At 43.3% G+C, this 19,714-nt stretch overlaps 1 protein-coding gene across 1 annotated transcript; it reads right to left on the bottom strand.

Moving 5' to 3' along the window:
• Positions 1–123: 123 nt before the first annotated feature.
• On the bottom strand, positions 124–19,173 carry lmcd1 (LIM and cysteine-rich domains 1). Its single transcript, XM_028967236.1, has 6 exons — positions 19,116–19,173; positions 15,967–16,055; positions 10,676–10,931; positions 5,207–5,551; positions 3,778–3,993; positions 124–889 (listed from the first exon to the last, which is right to left on the bottom strand). Exons 2-6 carry the CDS (start codon positions 16,053–16,055, stop codon positions 761–763), a joined length of 1,035 nt encoding a protein of 344 aa, XP_028823069.1. The 5' UTR covers positions 19,116–19,173; the 3' UTR covers positions 124–760.
• Positions 19,174–19,714: the final 541 nt, after the last annotated feature.

Genomic DNA, 19,714 nt, shown 5'->3' with positions numbered 1-19,714 from the left:
TCGAACCGGCATTCTTCTGATTACGGGGGGGTTGCCAGTTTGAATCCTTCTGAAACAGAGGTTGCCAGTTTGAATCCTGAATTGCCAAGGTGCCACTGAGCAAAGCACCGTCCCCTGGGCGTCTGTCATGGTTGCCCACTTCTCACCAAGGTTGATGGGTTAAAAGCAGAAGACACATTTTGTTGTGTGCACTGTGTGCTGTGCTGCAGTGTATCACAATCACTTCACTTTCACTTTCTGCTGGGAAGGATGTGGTCCTGCATTCATATGGATGTGACTTATATGTACCACCTACCTAAACATAGTCACAGACCAAGTACACCACTTAATGGAAATACTGTTCTTTTATGTTCTTTTTGGTTCAAAAATAGTTTGAGGAACAATCAGATCCCAGTCCAGTCAAGCATCTTGAAAAACACATCCATTCTATGGAGGCGCTACCTTGCAGCAGGATATAAAGTAAAGTTCTATAGTGAAAGTGAAGTGATTCATTGTGAAACACTGCAGCACAACTCAAGGTGCACACAATCAAATGTGTTCTCTACTTTTATCCCTGCATCACCCTTAGTGAGAAGGTGTTCAGCCATGAAAGGTGCCCGGGGTGCAGTGTGTAGGGACGGTGCTTTGCTTTGTGGCACCTCAGTGACACCTTGGTGGATCGAGATTCATTGTAAGAAAATTACATTTAATTTTGAAAACAAAAATCAGTGGACAAGCCAAGTGTAGGTTGAGTAGCTGTATGTGGTTAAGATGATCATGATCATGCATGTCTGGGTTGCTGGCTGCATTTGCATTGGATACTCAGGCTCTGACCACACAACCAGCAGCAATAGTGCTCCTTATGCCAGGTCTGTCCATCAGCGTTGTGGTACAGTTCAGAGAATATTAACTGTAATGGAAAGAGAAAGAGGTTATTTTAGCAAATATACTTCCATTTATCTACACATACACACATTTAGAGTAGCCTGAGCTGTGCATTAGAGCTTATAACATGGTACTATGTGCATCTAAATATTTGTACTATGTGTGTTATGGGAGGACATGTTTTTTTAGAGTCAGCATAGTCAGTCATAGTCAGATTGGTGGCTCACAGGACCACAGCTTCAGGCACAGCTTAATCGGTCATTGTGCATGATGTAGTCCCTTTTTGAAATGCTGATTTTAATTTTGTTAATAAGAGACAGCCTGTCAACTGGTGTTGGCTTTGGCCAATTGCGTCAATGAAAATCAATGCGCTGTCAGTTTCATTAAAATCAACCCTGCATTTACACCCAAGGTCATTTGCTCATCACTGGTGGCTGGCCCTATCCGTCTGACCATTTTTATCCTTCCCTGTTCTCCTTGGGGTAGTAGGAGCATTTAAATGTGCTTTTTTAGGTGGCACCTAAAAGGGGCGAACCTATAATGAAACAAAGGCTTTCGTACTGGAATGTGGATACACGATCTGTACAGTATAGATACAGTATAGTTGCAGCACCCCTCACAGCCGGACCGACCCATGCAGCTTCTTCTTTTGGAACTTCAACATCATTCAGCAGTGCTACAGGGTAGGGGACTGTGAGCTGCTGCTGGACTGTGGCAGCCCATTCTTAGTTGGGACAGACCACCAGAACATCCTGTCCATCTTTCTGGTCAAACATCAGGCCCAATGGGCTATCTTCTTCAAGCAATTTCATTTCATCCTCTCTTATAGTCCAGGGGGCAAGAACAGCAAAGCCGCCCTCAACGCTGTTACCCCCACTCCTGAATCTCATTCTAATCAATGACAAGATCTTGGGGTCCCTCCACTGGGATCTGGAACACCACCTGAAATCTTTATTAAGCAGGACTTCTGGACGTCTGTGCTCTGTTCCAGATGTGTGACTCCATTTTGTGTGCGAGGGCGGGTCCACTAAAATAATGGCTCCACCCCGGTGCTGTTATTGGCTGCTATTTTCTTTTTAAGGGGTCTGATTCCAGTGTTCCGGGTGCAACGGGAGTTTGGGGAGGTGCCTAGGAGTTGGAGCATGTGGTTGGTTATGTCTAGTGTGCTGTGTGTTGGTCCTTATTTCACCTCCATGTAAACAGAAAGCAGTTTGTCAGAAATTCTTTTCCTTCTCCCCATTTGTTTGTCAACCCGCAGTCACACCAGTACTCTGTCTATGTCCCTACCCTAGATGGGGACGTGACAGATTTTGCCCAGCTTGTTTCTGCTTTGGCAAACCATCAAACAGGTCACTGTTTGTCATGCCACCATGTTAAGGGACACAGGTGTGTCCTAGTCTTGCATACTATGCAACAATTAGATCCCTCCTTGGTGAATGTAATTTGTACTCCTGATAGGAGACACAAGACCCGTGTTTGCCATATTAATATACTGAAAGCATACGTGTGAAGAGTCACTGCCTGTTAATACATTGGTGCCAGACGGGGAAGTCACGGTAGCCCCATCATAATCCCCTCGAGAAGTAATGCCTTCGCATCATCCATCAAATGCTGAAGTCCATGTTTCAAACATACGGATTTGATTCTGAGAAGGAGTGAGATGAAGGACTCCCGCTGCTTTTGTTTGTGGTTCATCAGACGACAAAGGAGTCGCTCAGTTTTAGTCCTGCAGATCTCATCATTGGTCATTCAATTTGGGGTCCCCATTATAATCCCCTCGAGAAGGAAGGCCTTCTCGACGATGTTCCGATGTTTGGGGCTCGTCTCCAAAACTAGGTTTAACTAATTTGCAAAAGATTGACAAAGTAAAAAAGTGAGACATTTAATTGAGTGTTATTCAGGTTTGTTTTCTGATATTCCTTCATGTTCCGCAGTCCTGTCTCACGACATTCAGGTGGGAACAGGCAACAGGCGTACCGGATAATGACAATGACAAGACTAAAGAGTGTGATTAAGTCAGAAATCTGGTGGTTTCCCACCGCCACGGCCCCGGTTTGATTCCCGGGCAGGGAAAGTTCGGGGGCAGTGGTGGCCTAGTGGTTAAGGAAGCGGCCCCGCAATCAGAAGGTTGCCGGTTCAAATCCCGATCTGCCAAGGTGCCACTGAGGTGCCACTGAGCAAAGCAACGTCTGTCATGGCTGCCCACTGCTCACTCAGGGTGATGGGTTAAATGCAGAGGACAAATTTCACTGTGTGCACCGTGTGCTGTGCTGCTGTGTATCATAGAAACTGAATATTTGGTTGCCAATTGCCACATTTCATAGAATTATGAACATTGTTATAGTGAATGTGCCAAATTGTGATGCCTATCTGGATGACATCAAGTTCGCCCAGTAGATGCCAAGGTGACACCGAAAACTCAATGTGAGGTACGCCAGTTTTGGTTAGTGGTGCCCCTAACCAAAAGGCTGCGGAAAGGTTGGGATTTTTGCTGGACAGATGATTGTCAGCAGGGTTTTGACAGTCCGAAGGCCTTATTGTGTGCCACAAGTGTGGTGGGAGTGTGGGGCAGTGGTGGCCTGGAGGTTAAGGAAGTGGCCCTGTAATGAGAAGATTGCCGGTTCGAATCTGTGTGCTGTACTGCTGTGTATCACAATGACAATCACTTTACTTCACTGTTGTTCTTGTGTTAATATTATTGCAATCACCTGTTACTATCCCATCCCCTCATTATTTATTTAATTTATTTATTGTCCATTAGTTTGTCATTCACAAATGCTAGAGCTATTTTAAATGTGTCAGTAAATAAGTATTTGTTTATTTGATTGTCATGAATGTCTGACATGCAGCTTCCTGTAATGCGTTTTAAGATATCTCAAGAAATATTTTATGGGGACAGTTCCCCTCTCTAACCTCATCACAGCCGGCACAGCGTGGCAGCTCACTTTGACCATAGTGGCGTCCACAGAGCAGTATCCCATTCTTCCAGAAGTAGATCAGGTCTACCAATGGCTCCCGACACTCATTGCACGCAAAGCAGCTGGGGTGCCATAGCATCTCATAACCTGCCCTCTCAGCATACACCACAGGACTGTTCAACACCACCAGCTCACCACAACCAGAGCACAACTGAGAGAGGACAGAAAATGAATGTATTACTTCATTACAAATAAAGCTTTTATTTATTATATAGCCTTACAATCACAAACAATATATCTCAATGGACTATCCACATGACACCTCAGCACTATAAACAGCTCATCATCATTACTCCTGTTGTTCACCCTCAATTTAAGACACTTTTTGAAGACAAGACAGAAAAAAGACTATAAGTGGCCAAATGATTTCTTGTCAACATTTCATAATGATATTTCACTATATTACCAAAAATATAATATTTAATGATATATTCAAAATCCTTAATCTTTCATATGGAGTTGAACATCCAATGTTCTTCTGGTAGGGTTTTCCAAAATGTTTTGGAGTATGATAATGGGAATTCCAGAAGAACATTTGTCAGGTCAGGCATTGATGTTGGATGAGAAGGCCTTGTTTTAAGAGACCAGTCAGGTTCCTTAACACCAATCCCACTTATTCATGTGTTTATGTTTCCAGCTGCTGCTACTTTATTATAATACCACTAAAAGTAAACTGTGGACTATTAGTAGTAAGGATTTTAACTCATTTAAATTGGTGTCCCAATACTTTTGGCAATATAGTGTATCCCTCATTGTTTGCTTGCCACAATTCAGATTTGTTTTAATAGGTTTCATGGCAACAAGGAATAGTAGGTTGTGAGTAGGGTGTAATCTGAGCAAAGAGTTGCATTATTTGTGTTTTTCAAATATAAATTTACTAACAAATGTGTTTTTAAAACCTGCTAAAAACTAATGTATTAAATTGTAATGGGTACTGACCCTAACTGTTTACTCCCTATTAATTCAAGAAAAGTTGATAGGCTAAGTGTTGTTAGGCTCCAACATTACTGACTTTTTTTGGTCAACTTTAGTTAACTTTAAATCTAAACATTTTTGCTCAAAATTGACATCACAACAGCTACACTTACTGTTAAAATGGCCTCTCTCATACTGACCTTTAAAAAAATAAAATTCTTGCATTTTTATATGTGAAGTGGTTGCGTAAACTTTTACAGGAATTATCCACTGACTCACTGAATCATTATCTTCATCTTAAAAACATGGAACTGGAAATTGTGGAGGTCACTGACAGAAATTAATGGTCTAATCCCAACGTCACTTTTCTGAATACACATTAGTACTGTGCCTCAAAGAGTCCATTAAAACCATACTCTAATGGTTTTACATGGCTGACCCACACTCACATATGTATTCTTGCTACTGGTCTTCAGACTCTCATTAGAAGTGGGTTTTGTGTTTTGTTGGAGCTCCTGATGTGATGTCCCCTCCTTTTGCTGAGGCATGTTGTCCTGAGCTGCCCCAAACTCTCCAGGCAAGGCCACCTCCCCAACACCCAGGACTTGCTCCTTAAATATCCTTATAAACACAGTCATGGCCTTGAGCTCAGCTTCTGACAGTCTGTGACAATTTGAGGGGTCCTGATCATGCATTGGGAGTTGGCTCATCAGCTGCCTGCGCCGATACAATGCCCCCTCCGTACCTGACACTGGACGTCTTGCCTCTGGAAGCATCTCCATGTACTGAATAGCCTGGAGAGGGACAGGAAACACACATAGAGGAGGTTATTAATAGATTATTAATATTAACTTGATTGATGCTTTAATGAAACCTTGTCTGGGGTTCTTTCCCAAACTTGTCTATCATAGTTTTAAATGTGTAGTAACATTTGTCAGTTGATTTGTCAGGGACACTGCCCCTGGTCACACGTTTCACTTGATTTAATCACCGGCCTAGACACTTCCCAAGGTAAAACCAAGGTATTGGTGGGCCAATTTTCTAAGGTGTCACAATTTGTCGCTCTCCCTGGTCTGCCCAAGTGTTCAGAGATGGCCGGCCATGTCATTCAGGAGGTCGTCTGACACTCCAGACGTCCTCCTATCAGACCAACATTGGGTGATGGTCAGTCTCACCTCAGGATATGACCCCAAGTCCAATGGCCAGACCGAACAAATAAACCAAGAACTGGAATTTACCCAATGTGCTACTGTTCCGGTCAACCCTCCTTCTGGTTCAAGCATCTTCTGCTCTGCTCGCATCTTCTGCACCGCACAATCAAAGAAGAGAAAAGCAGGCCGATGACGTCGCCCTGCCCTCCTTCTCCACCCCGGGGACGTCTTCCCATACCTTCGTCTGCTACATCCCCTAAATCAGACCCTAAACCAACCCAAGCCAGAAGACCAAGAATGAAGCCAGCTGCCTTCCTCTTCCAGTATTCTTAGGTTGACCCCAATTCCAAGCCAAATGCAGCAGCAGGTTCTTCCACTTCAACAACAAAAAAGCAGTGGGGGCAGTGGTGACCTAGCATTAAGGAGGCGGACCCATAATCAGAAGGTTGCCGAATCCTGATCCACCAAGGTGCCACTGAGCAAAGCACCTTCCCCACACACTGCTCCCCGAGCGCCTGTCATGCTCACGAAGGGTGATGTGTCAAAAGCTCACATTTCGTTGTGTGCACTGTGTGCTGTGCTGTGTATCACAATGACAATCACTTCACTTTCACAAAAAAGAGACACCTGTGTGAAGATCAAGCCCTTAAATTCTGTGGATTTGGATATCCCAAGTGGGCCACCTTGTTAAAACAAGGCCTTCAAGAAAAGGACCACAGAACAATCTGAATCCCAGGGCCAACGGAAGAACCTGGTCCTTCCATACAACAACAACAACAACAACAACAACAACAACATTTATTTCTTATATAGCCCAAAATCACATACAGTATGTCTCAATGGGCTTTGACAGACCCTACAGTTGACACCCCCCACACTTGACTCAACTTGACGATGACTAGTCTGCTTACAGAGAGGACATAAAACATCTGGTGGATTGGTGCCGGAGCAACAACCTGACTCTCAATGTCACCAAGACCAAAGAGATGGTTGTCACCTCCAGGAAGAAACAGACTGCATTGCACATCTATGGATCTGCTGTTGAGATCATCTGTTGTCGATCCGTCGAGCTCGGAACATAATGAAGGACTCACGCCATGCCCTATTCTTCCTCATACTGTCTAGCAGACGGCTCCACAGCATCAGAACTGTAACGGCCAGACACAGCAAGAGCTTCTTCCTCCCAAGCAGTCAGAACTCTCAATGCACCACCATCACCAAAAAACTGATAAACTCAACAACACTCTTCTAGCATTATGCACCTCTCAACACATTTTGCATATTTTGCACGTTTGTCTTGTCTTGTGTGTCCTGTTTGAAATATCCAACATATCCACTTACAAGCGTCCTACATGATGTTGTACAGGAAAGTTTTACTTTTCTCCTATAGAGATAATGTACAGTATTTTAGTTAGTATAGTTTAGCTTAGTGTGTATATACATTATACAATATACATTTTTTCAATACACGGTATACTGTGTATACTGTTGTACTCACAATAAATCAATCTTGAATATTGAATCTAAAAACCTCACAGACAACTGTGCCCAATAGGACTAGAGGCAGTGGTGGCCTAGCGAGTAAGAAAGCAGACCGGTTATCGGAAGATTGCCGGTTCGAATCCTGAGCCACCGAGGTGCCACTGAGCAAAGCACCATCCCCAGACACTGCTCTCCGGGCAGCTTTCATAACTGCCCACTGCTCAATAAGGGTGATGGGTTGAATGCAGAGGACTTATTCCGATGTGTGCAACGTGTGCTGTGCTTGCTCTACTTAACAATGACAATTTCTTCACATTGTTGAGCAGACATTCTCACTTTCTGGAATGGATATCATTACAGCTCAACAACTGGTTGAGTGTGCTAGTGACTTTGAAGGAGTTAAGTATACAGCTGATGAAGGTTCAGAAAAAATAAAAGATAGCAAGGAGAGCTTGCTGATGTGGAATTCAATTCAAACTGTCCTCTCTCAGTACAATGTGCTAACCTACCATGTGATTGGACTGGCCTACAAACTGCTGTCCATAACACAGGTATTTATCACACATGCTTCTTTCAAACTACTCTTATGCCGAGGGAAAAAAGGGTAATGGCATCTTTAGAAAGTTATGTTATACTGTGAGTCTGTATATCTGTGTACACTCTTCTGAACAGAATAACGATTCTGATATTGTTGAAAAGGACGTGTTGTAAAGAATAATGTTGGAGTAATAATGTTATTTCATGTTGAAATAGTCTACATTGTGAAACAACCCTTTCTTTCACTGAATTGGAAATATTTTAGAAAAATACACTGAATTTCAAGGCTTTACAGAACTGTGCACTAATGTTGACTTAAATGTAATGGTATAATTTTAATAATAACAGGTCATGATCTAAAGTGACAAAAATAAAATATGCTGAAATGTAAAATAAGATGTTGGAATTTTGACAACATGTGATTTTGCTTACATCATGCTTTTTTCCACTCTCGCCTCTGAGATTTTTAATTTTCGCTGATAGTTTTTTCAGTTTCACTGCTGGCTTTTCAGTCACATCACCCCCTTTTTATGTTTATGCTGCCTGAGGATTCATCTGCACATTCATATTGATATAGCTGTGATCCATATGTGATCACTAATAGATGTTGCTGTTATTGTGTTGCCAGATAACTGACTGATATATCGTCCCAAAATAGTCCAAAACTACTAAAACTGATTAGTATTTAGCTGCTGCCTATTACTGTAACATACTTAAATGATAAACGGATCCCTTAATACAAAGTTCTACTCTGTAATTAGAAGGCTGTTTATGGGGGCTCAAAATGATAATCAATTCTGCCCATAAATTGCATGAAATTTCTTGAATGAGATTGCAACTGCAAAAAAATTGTCGAGATTTAAGAGAACTTTTTTTTTCTCTGCAATAAAGGGCGCAGCAGAGGTGCTGCACTTTGACGGACTCCTGAGGGAGAAGTCCTCCTCAGGATAGTATGAACTGATAAATGAAAACCGAAGCAAGCCTCTTAATCTCTGAGAGCATCAATGTCATCTGTGTTCAATGTCATCTGTTCAGACAAGCCCTTACAACACAAGCGCCCCACTAACCATAGACCAAAAGGGCTCCTTTTTAACAGGCACAGCTAGTAAGTTATGTGCAGTGTGATCTGTATAAACTGCAGACAAGTGTGCTTGAGTAAATGAGGCAGGGACTAGTATCTCTCATTCACACACTTATGGCTGCCAGGACCCAGCCCAGGACCTTGAGTTTAGGGCAGGGACCGTCCCAGGGCAGGAAACACATGCACACACTCACACCTACAGACAATTCAGACGGTAGCGGGAGGAAACACAGGAATCTACCGTGTATGCCAGTGTGGTTTTCTGCTCCACGTGTCTATGCCCCTAACCCATGCTCTGTTGAGTCCTTTATGTAGGAAATCTCACCCACCAACTATCTGTTCCTTTGTATGTACTACCTGTGTATGTTCTCCAGAGAATGTACACATGACTCTTTAACTACAGACAAATAAATCATTGTTATTGTATTGCCATGTATTACTGAATTAAATCCTGCTCATCAGTTATGTTTTTTTCAAGCCACACCACAATGTAATTTTTCTCAGACTGTTTTACTGGTAACAGTCAGAAGCATTTGTGTCCTGGCCCTTTAAGTATTCTTTAGTGGTCCAGCTGTCTGTGAGGCATTACAGAACGACGCCAGTCTGCAGGTTGCCACAGAGTAAAAACCGTGGCAGCCTGTAATATCAGCTCAGTCATCAGATGTCAGCCAGTGCCACATAAAAGCAATTTAGATCAGTCCTGCCAGAGGCATATTTGTAAAGAACAGAGGGATCAACTCCAGCACCACCCCCCAAATCCCCTTGGCTAAAAGCAGGGTGAAAATTAGGAACAATGACTGCCAGTCTGGTGATTCAGAAAAAGTCATGGGGATTATTCCTGGTACAGTGCAAAACCCTGAGATCATTTCCAAATCATTCCAACATCCATTATTGTACACTTATATACAGATACTATATATTGGTATTTCGGTTCGTTACTCTGAAAAGTTGAACGGACATAACGGATGAAGCCACATCACTAAACATGCATGCATGGTAATGACATCTGGAAAAATACTCAGTATAGTGCAACCCCAGTTGCCCACACCATTTTGGTAGCCCCTTAACTTCAAACCAAACCAAGGCCATAACAAACGCTTATGGTAAAGTACAGGTCATTTTAAAAAGGCAGCACCATAATGCCAGGGCTCCAGAGCACAAATACAAACAGTTATAAGATGAAGAGTGTTTTTTTTTTCTTTTCAAATAAAAGGCATTTGTACCTTTATTCCTGTTTACAGTTATTTATATAACCAGGGTTACCCCTATGTTTATCCTTAAAGTGAAAGTGAAGTGATTGTCACATGTGATACACAGCAGCACAGCACACGGTGCACACACTGAAATTTGTCCTCTGTATTTAACCATCACCCTTGGTGAGCAGTGGGCAGCCATGACAGGCGCCCAGGGAGCAGTGTGTGGGGACTGTGCTTTGGCGGGTCAGGATTCGAACCGGCAACCTTCTGATTATGGGGCCGCCTCTTTAACCTCTAGGCCACTACCATTAAATATCTTACTGGATCACTGAAGCAGCTGCAAACAATTTGTCTGTCTCTAAATAAATATTTATGGATAATCTTGTTTTTGACATTACCAGCATTAAAAAAAAGTTCTATATATTTTGGAATTGTGTGTGTGCTATTAGGATCCTCATTAAAAGGTGTTACCAGTTTTTGAGTCAGGCCTGGAGGGGCCCAGTCATAGGTGATGGTGCTGAAGGTAGGGTCTTTGCGTGAAACAACTGGATTGGTGATGATCATCCGGTTGCGTTTGTACACTCTGACTCCATCAACGCCCTTCACTTTGGCTGTCAGGTGGGCATAACGTGAGTTTGCCAGTAACTGACCAATCTTACGATCATCTTCAGTGTCTGAGCATGAAGCATGGTCCTGCTGACTGCAGTAGCACACAGTGCATGCCTTCCTGATGAAATGAAAGCACATAAAGAAACCTTCATTAGGCACCCTAAAATCAAATGACCAGAAGACTATGAGCTATAAACTTTTGCCTTTTCTGCTACAATCACAGGTTTCCTATATTGTGTGATACCTGTTAGACATTTTAATTTTTATTTAGTGGAGTCTGTGAAGAGCAAGTTGCTTACTGTTCAGTGAATGAGGAAATGTGATATGTTTCAAATAGCATACTTAAAAATATTCAAATATTTAGAGGCAGACATTGTAAATGAAGCAAATGTACACATTAATAATAAGGTCAATGCACTCCAGTCTGTGACATCTTGGTCCATAACGTTTCAGCTAAATTTGTGCTGCATGGGATTTCTGTGACAACTGCACTTGTGTCTAACTTCTTGTTCTTTTGTACTGCATATTCCTCAGCACACCCTGTGTTCATTTCTCCCAAGAAAGCAAGTTCTCCATGTGTAATATTGTGGCCACCTTTGGTTGATCAAATTTCTTTGCAAAATATTCCTTTTATTTTCAGCCTTTCCAGAGATGTTTCATTGAGTTCCTGCATCTGTCACATTCTGTCCTTTGTCTATTGTTCCTTTTTGGACATCACTTCAACACATCCTGTTGCGGTCTCTATCCCTATCATCATTGGCTGTTTTTTTCACTGTTGTGATTTGGATATTACTATAGTGCTACATCTGGGTCCAATTGTAAAATTTACTGACAACAATGAATTTGATCGCTTAACACTTCAGATGCAGATCTCTGAAATAGCAGTGTTTATTGAGTGTGTGCACGGCTGCCACAAGTGACCCTCTACATATTTATACCGTCAATCATAAGACTTTATAATAATCAAAATTATAATTATATAAGTAATAGTACCCTATAGTACCCTTTTTACCAAACTTCAACATTTCAAAGAAATCTAAAAAATCATTACATTAACATATAAGATCATAACCACTGGTGAGTAAGTAGGAGGGAACCAATGAAGTATAGTATATATATGTTATTACTACATCACATAATATAATTCAGGGTACAAAAATGTTTTCACTGTCTGTTCAGTTAGGAGCAACACAGTATTTGTGCTACAGAAGCTGCTCAACACATCATGATGGCATTAAGGGCAGGTGACAAACCTGCCTACAACACTGGACTTTACTAACTATGTAGTTCCACCACCAGTCAATTTTTTTGCTGAAGAAATTAAATTATGTTTCATGATTCAAATTGATTGCCTCTCTTTAATATGACTGCTTTGCACACTGTTGTCAACTTCATAACCTTCCTCGTCTTCATCTTCCTCCGCTTATCCAAGTCCGGCTGGTGGGGGCAGCATCACAGACAGCCCTCTCCCCAGCCACTTCAACCAGTTCCTCCAGCAGGACCCAAAGACATTCCCAGACCAGCCTGGAGATATTTACATTTACATTTTCGGCAGAGCGACTTACAATCAGTAGTTACAGGGACAGTATCCCCCCTGGAGACACTCAGGGTTAAGTGTCTTGCTCAGGGACACAATGGTAGTAAGTGGGATTTGAACCTTGGTCTTCTGTTTCATAGGCGAGTGTGTTAACCCATAGGCTACTACCACTAATTTCTCTAGCATGTTCTAGGTTGACCCGGGGTCCTCCTGCCAGCAGGACATGTCCGAAACACCTCCCCAGGGAGGCATCCAGGAGGCATCCTGACCAGATGTCCGAACCACCTCAACTGGCTCCTCTCCTCACCCTATCTCTAAGGCTGCGCCCGGCCACCCTACGGAGGAAACTCATTTCGGCCACTTGTATCCGCAATCTCGTTCTTTCGGTCATTACCCAAAGCTCATGACCATAGCTGAGGATTGGGACAGAGATCGACCGGTAAACCGAGAGCCTTGCTTTCTGGCTCAGCTCCCTCTTCAGTGTCCACATCACTGCAGACGCTGCCCCAATCTGCCTGTCGATCTCCTGCTCTCTTCTTCCCTCACTCATAAAATTGACCCTGAGATACTTGAACTCCTCCACTTGAGGCAGGAACTCTCTCCCGACCCAGAGTTGGCAAGTCACCCTTTTCTTGTCGATAAGAATGGTCTCTGATTTGGAGGTGCTGATCCTCATCCCAGCCGCTTTACACTCGGCTGCAAACCTACCCAGCAAGAGCTGAAGGTCAGAGCCTGATGAAGCTAGGAGGACCACATCATCTGCAAAAAGCAGAGACAAAATTCTCTTGCCACCAAACTTGACACCCTCCACACCACGGCTGTGCCTAGAAATTCTGTCCATATAGGTTATGAACAGAACCGGTGACAAAGGGCAGCCCTGGCAGAGTCCAACCCTCACCGGGGACAGGTCTAACTTACTGCCGACTATGCGGACCAAACTCACGCTACTCTGGTACAGGGACTAAATGGCCCTTAACAAAAGGCCATCAACCCCATACTCCTGGAGTCCAGTATCTGTATGCTGCTCCTGGAGACCCACAAACCAGCCAAGCCCTGTAGGCCTCCTTCTTCAGCCTGACTCTGGTGTCCACCAGTGGGTATGGGGGTTACTGCCATGACTGGCACCTGCCACCTTGCGACCACAGCTAGCAACAGCCACCTCAACAATCACAGAGCGGAACAAGGTCCATTCGGACTCAATGTCCACCACGTGATCAAAGCTCTGCTGGAGGTGGGAATTGAAGACCATCTTGACAGGTTCTTCTGCCAGGTTTGAGTCTGCCAGGTCTACGTGGCATCTTCCCCTGCCATCTCATCCAACTCACCACCTGGTGGTGATGAGTTGACAGCTCTGCTCCTCTCCTCACTTGAGTATCCAAAACATATGGTCGCAGGTCAGATGATAAGACTACAAAGCCAATCATCGACCTGCAACCTAGGCTGCCCTGGTACCAAGTGTACCGATGGGCATCCTTATGTTATGGCCAAACTGCGACTTGCACAGAAGTCCAATAACGAAACACCACTCGAGTTCAGATCTGGCAGGCCGTTCCTCCCAATCACTCCCATCCAGGTCATGCTGTCCTTCCAAAGATCTTCTGAACCGTTCTTTGGCTCACCCTTTACCTAAGACCAATTTGTCATGGGAGACCCAACCAGGGGAACCAAGTGCCCCAGACAAAATAACTCCTAGGATCATTAGGGCTCTGAAATTCCTCCACCACTATAAGGTGATGGTTCAAGGGGGAGAACTTCACAACCATTTCCACAAAATGCTCATGAACCCCTCATGAACCCCTCATGAACCCCTCTGTCTACTTGAAAGGGGTGTATTTTTGAAAAATACAGTTATTTCAGGGACCCTATTATGATTTTTTTGGCTTTTATATAGGTCTCAGTGATCCCCTAATACTGTATCTGAAGTCAGTGGTGGCCTAGCAGTTAAGGAAGAGGCCCCATAATCAGAAGGTTGCCGGTTCGAATCTGTCATGGCCAACACGCATCCAGCCCACCAGAGAGCGCCAGACCAACCAGGAAGACCACGACCCGGAAGAGGAAACGGAAGCATGCAGCGTCAAGTATAAAAGTTGTGTGACCCCGAGGAGACGCTGCACGCTCTTTGTATGAGACTACTCATTCGAGACGCTCGCTCCCTTCAATCATGACCTAGATCTATCGACCCATGAATAATGACCTTCGCCTGCCCCTGACTCCGAGAATTGCTTGATCCTTCGGCCTACGATGAAATCCATGTTCCCCTGCCTTCCTGCCTCCCAAGACGTCCTCCCGTCCTGCCCACGTTCCTGGACAACCCTGAAACCCGCCGTCTTCCTATTCTCTTCTGCCCCGGTAACCCCCACAGATCCCGACTTCACTTCCCGCCGCACTGCAGCGTGTCCACTGCTTCCTCCACGTCCCCATTCCCCACCAGTCTCTCCCCCACAGACCAAACACCCCCGATCCTCCTCCCCAGCTCCTAGCATGTCTGCAAATGCGTCACAGAACTCACCGTGTGACAGAATCCCAATATGCCAAGGTACCACTGAGGTGCCACTGAACAAAGCACCATCACCACACACTGCTCCCCGGGCGGCTGTCATGGCTGCCCACTGATCACTAATGGTGATGGTTAAAAGCAGAGGACACATTTAGTTGTGTGCACCGTGTGCTGCGTTGCAGTGTTTAACAATGACAATCACTTCACTTTCACTTTCAAATTAAGCTGTGGTGCATTACAGCCACTTTTATCCAGTCCCACAATGTTTCCCGCAGAGGGGTGGGAAATTCTCTGGGCGGACAAAGCATGACAAATGGGAGGTAACCTTTCCTCTTATGACAACATAAGGGGACAAATTCCATATCAGACCGGATGAGCTACCGCTCTCTAAACGGTGAAGCCGAATGGCCAAAGCACTCTTTACACATATCACCATTTCTAGCCACTACAGGACCATAGACAGGCTAGGGGAACTCGTATTAATGTTAAATAATCTCACAAAATAAAATTTTCATAATAGGGGACCTTTAGGATTTGTTCAAGTAATGTAAGACTCCATAGTTATCAAATCAGAAATCATTAATAAAAGCAGTGATAATCCACTGGTATATTTGGTTTGGTAGCGGACATGATTGTGTCATATGAAGCCTGTTGATGGCACCATAAACCAATTGTATTTTGAGGGCAGAAACTGAAGAAAACAAAGAAAGGGATGAGAACGGATCTTGAGCTCAGTGCTTTTGGTATTATGAGGAAAACTGCTTGTTGAGAATAGTTATTTAGGAACTCACTCAGTTATCCTTGGTTATGTGAACCAATTCATGGAAGGTAAATATCTATGAGATAAGTTTGGTGTGTGTTTTGGCGCATTTGTGCAATGTGTAGTATAGTGCTTTGAAAAAGGCAATAGTGTGGAATAGTTTGCTGCTTAGAAGGTCCTAAAATTAGTAAATTCTACAATACAGATGGCAGGATTAGGAATGAATGGTTTTCCAACACGAAACTGGGAACATTTGAGGCACTTGAAAAAGCAAACAGAAAGTCATAATAGCTGGTGGTGTGTGGCTGTGGCAACATTCTGCAACCATCAAGGGAAAATGGGAAAGGACTGAAAATTACCGCCAAGAATGTGGCTGGAACCCAGTGCAGATCCCTTTACAAGTCAGACAGGGTGCACCCCCTCCCTTCACTGGCTGCTCCAGTGACATCTGCAGGGAAAAAGGGAGACACAGAGAAATAGATGGAGAATTTGAGCCACCATAGAACAGCTAAAAAAAGACCATACTGTTCTATAAAAATGAGCAACATGTAATGAACAATTTTGTCCATTGTGTTGCGCTGGTAAAACACGTTCCCTCTTTGAAATTCATTATATATATATATATATAGTTTGGCCACACCTTCTCATTCAACGTGTTTTCTTTATTTTCATGACCATTTACATTGGTAGATTCTCACTGAAGGCAACAAAACTATGAATGAACACATGTGGAGTTCTGTACTTAACAAAAAAAGGTGAAATAAGTGAAAACATGTTTTATATTCTAGTTTCTTTGCTCTGATTACTGCTTTGCACACTCTTGGCATTCTCTCCATGAGCTTCAAGAGGTCGTCACCTGACATGCTTCTCCAACAGTCTTGAAGGAGTTCCCAGAGGTGTTTAGCACTTGTTGGTCCAGCTCACCCCAAACCATCTGGATTGGGTTCAGGTCCGGTGACTGTGGAGGTCAGGTCTCCACTTTTTGTTAAGTTCATAACTCCGCATGTGTTCATTCATAGTTTTGTTGCCTTCAGTGAGAATCTACCAACGTAAATGGTCATGAAAATAAAGAAAACACATTGAATGAGATGGTGTCCAGACTTTTGGCCTGTACTGTATACAAACACAAAGACTGGGTCTGAGTGGGACCAACTTTTCTATTTGCTTATCCATGAAATGTACTTACCTACACATAGATGATTAAGAAATTACGCTGCTCAACTTTACCCAGAGCCAAACTCAAATGAACCAAGTGAGCAAATGAACATCTGAAGTACACCCTGCTAGTTTATTCTGGAATTTGCTTTCTCAGTTCTGCAACTGTTACGTACATCCACTGTCTTCCAGATAAAGCTTCAGACAATATAATGACTGTTCCCCAATGGCTGCTCCAGCCAGACAAATGGGTTGCGCCATTGGGTAGGTGCTGCCGATCCATGACCTTTTGATCTAATCAAGATCCGACAGATCTGAAACATTATTTAAAATCTTTTATTTAAACAATAATTAGGCATTTTGGGTTCTTTTTAATGAAAATTATGTTGTGCCAACATTTTGGACATATCACAAACACACCAACTGTACACATCATGCACATGTGAAACCAGGCCCTCACTCACAGCACTAGATTGCCACGTCGCTGGACTAAGTTTGCAAATAAAAAATTATGAATGGTGCCTTAGAGAGCCCTTGCTGTGGTAGGTCAGAGGTCACTTGGGATCTCAGCCAGACCTTCCCCACTAGTTAAAAAAGCAAGAAAGAAGGAAGAATAGAAAGAAAGTAGACCAACTTTCCAGGATCACTAATTCATTAAGCTTTACATGGGGAGTGGGGGAACATATATGAACAGTTCACTATAAATAAAAACTTAAAGGCAGACAGGAAACCCTCTCCAAAGCTCCTCATTCCTGGAGTTGGTTGAGTGGCCAGAAACAACACTCAAGTGAAGTCAACTCTAGAGAGCCCCTTTTCAGAAAGAGTGGCACTTAAGCTGCCTGTTGAAAGCATGACTATAGAGTCAGGAGTAAAAAAAACAGGTGACAAAACAAAAGGAAAGCACAGAGGTGACCATGCTGCTAAAGCCTACATAATCCCTGTCAAATGTCACCCATGTTCACTCAGGACATCAACATTACAAATTGTGTGTATGTGCTTCCTGCATTAAAATCGAAAACGAACAATGAACAAAAAAAAATTACCCTAACTTCCACTACCATAAATGCACAGTGCAACATAGTGTGCAATATAATGTGATACTGTATAGTTACTAAGACCCTGTCAAATGTTCAGGTCTACAAAGATCATAGATCTACATTCATACCAGATGTGTATTAACCTTCGCCGTGTGTCTGTGAGGGTGAGTGTGTGTGGATGTGAGAATGAGGTGACACATGACCTTTACTAGGACAGATGGCAGGGAACTGAATGCCAGTAGGATAAGAGACCGCGGGGTCACCGTGACAGGAGACAGGACACTCCATGATCTGGTGTTCAGAGAATTCCTGATGCATACTGCAAATACTATGCGAATAACCTCACTATGAACAAAATCAGTTTCTGTGGCAACGGTACAAATATAAAAGCGAGCAAACAAAGGAATGTTGATTTTTGAGGGGAATGTGACAAACCGAGAGGAGTTGGGGAGACAGGTAGTCTGCAGTACATTTAGTCTCGGGGCTTGTGTTTCAGAAGCCCCTTTAATGTAATAAGTCAGCTTCATTTACAGACAATATTATTACATGCTATATTATAAGACAGTATTATTAATATTCTGCTTATGTTTAATAAAATGTGTTCCATTGGCACACTTCTTCAGATACAGTTCAGAATACCTCAGGAATTTCAGTTCATTTTTATACTCAACAGAATATGAATTGACGGAAATAGACTAATATTGGAAAATTGGAATTCAAAGTATGAGAACAGCATCAGGGTGGAAAACTTTGTCTAAATTTCTGCTTGTAAAAAGATCTATCATGGTGGACAACATCAGTATTACTGAATTGTCAGTACAGTCACATCATCATTAGGAATCACACTGGGATCAGAACTTTTCCACCAAGAAAAATGCTCCCTCAGGATTCAGAACCATAATCCTGGGACACTGGGCACAGGGTGGACAGCCAGCCTACCGGAGGATGCACACACACACCTACAGACAATTCCTCTCATGGCCACCTGTCTTTGGTATAATATACAATGGACAGACTTTTTGCAATTGAAAAATGTGACTTTTAGAAAAACCAGCAAATGTGGGGAAATACAAAATGAACTGGTTGCTAAGTGTACACAGCACATCTTTGGAGGCTCTGCCGCGGTGTTCAGGGACAGGGAGGGGTGACAGATGACCGATGAAGTCACCCTCCACCCCGACTCGTTTATATGGCAGGATATAGTGCGGATATTTTTGGATTCGTCAGGTAAATACAGGTTCTGATGCAGAATTTCACTACAACAACTCAGCGAAAATGAGCAGTAGGAGTACGTAAAAAAAAGACAAAAAACGTACCTTCACTTCACTTCACTTCACTTCACTTCACTTCACTTCACTTCACTTCACCTCCGTGAGACCCTTCTGATTACAGCGTCATTCACCTATATACGCAGCGAGGCGGGGGAACGCCCACTTCAACTCAACCGACCAATCGTATCCGCCATGCGGAACGCGCGGCCAATCACGATGCGGGCCTCTGCCCGCCCTTTACTTGGGTGCATTTTGAATGCTACAGATCAGTAACACCAATCCTCAGAAGAAAGGAAAGGAAGAAAAAAAAAAAAGCAATGACTTCACCCGTGGCCTGAAGGAATGCGCTCACATTCCTGGTCATCATTTCAGATGAGGGGTGTTTCTGCACAAGTGTGCCTTTTCATGCTGGAGGTCAGGCCAAATGCATAAGAATCAGAAACACACAGACACAATTTTAAATCTGCGTGATTATCATCAAACTAAACTAGTTCATGATACCTTACAGGAAGTCATTCCGATGGAACGTGCACAGTTGTTTATGTAACTTTGCGCCATAAAAAGTAGGTACAGGCAAAATACAAAACAGATGTTCCATGTGTGTTACACATATACCCTGAAACCTTGCCCACTTCAATCACCCA

This window comes from Denticeps clupeoides, unplaced genomic scaffold (assembly GCF_900700375.1).
Source record: "Denticeps clupeoides unplaced genomic scaffold, fDenClu1.1, whole genome shotgun sequence".
In the NCBI taxonomy this organism is placed as follows: domain Eukaryota; kingdom Metazoa; phylum Chordata; class Actinopteri; order Clupeiformes; family Denticipitidae; genus Denticeps; species Denticeps clupeoides.
The sequence above is the reverse complement of the archived record's forward strand: the minus strand, read 5'-3'. Positions and strand labels throughout refer to the sequence as shown.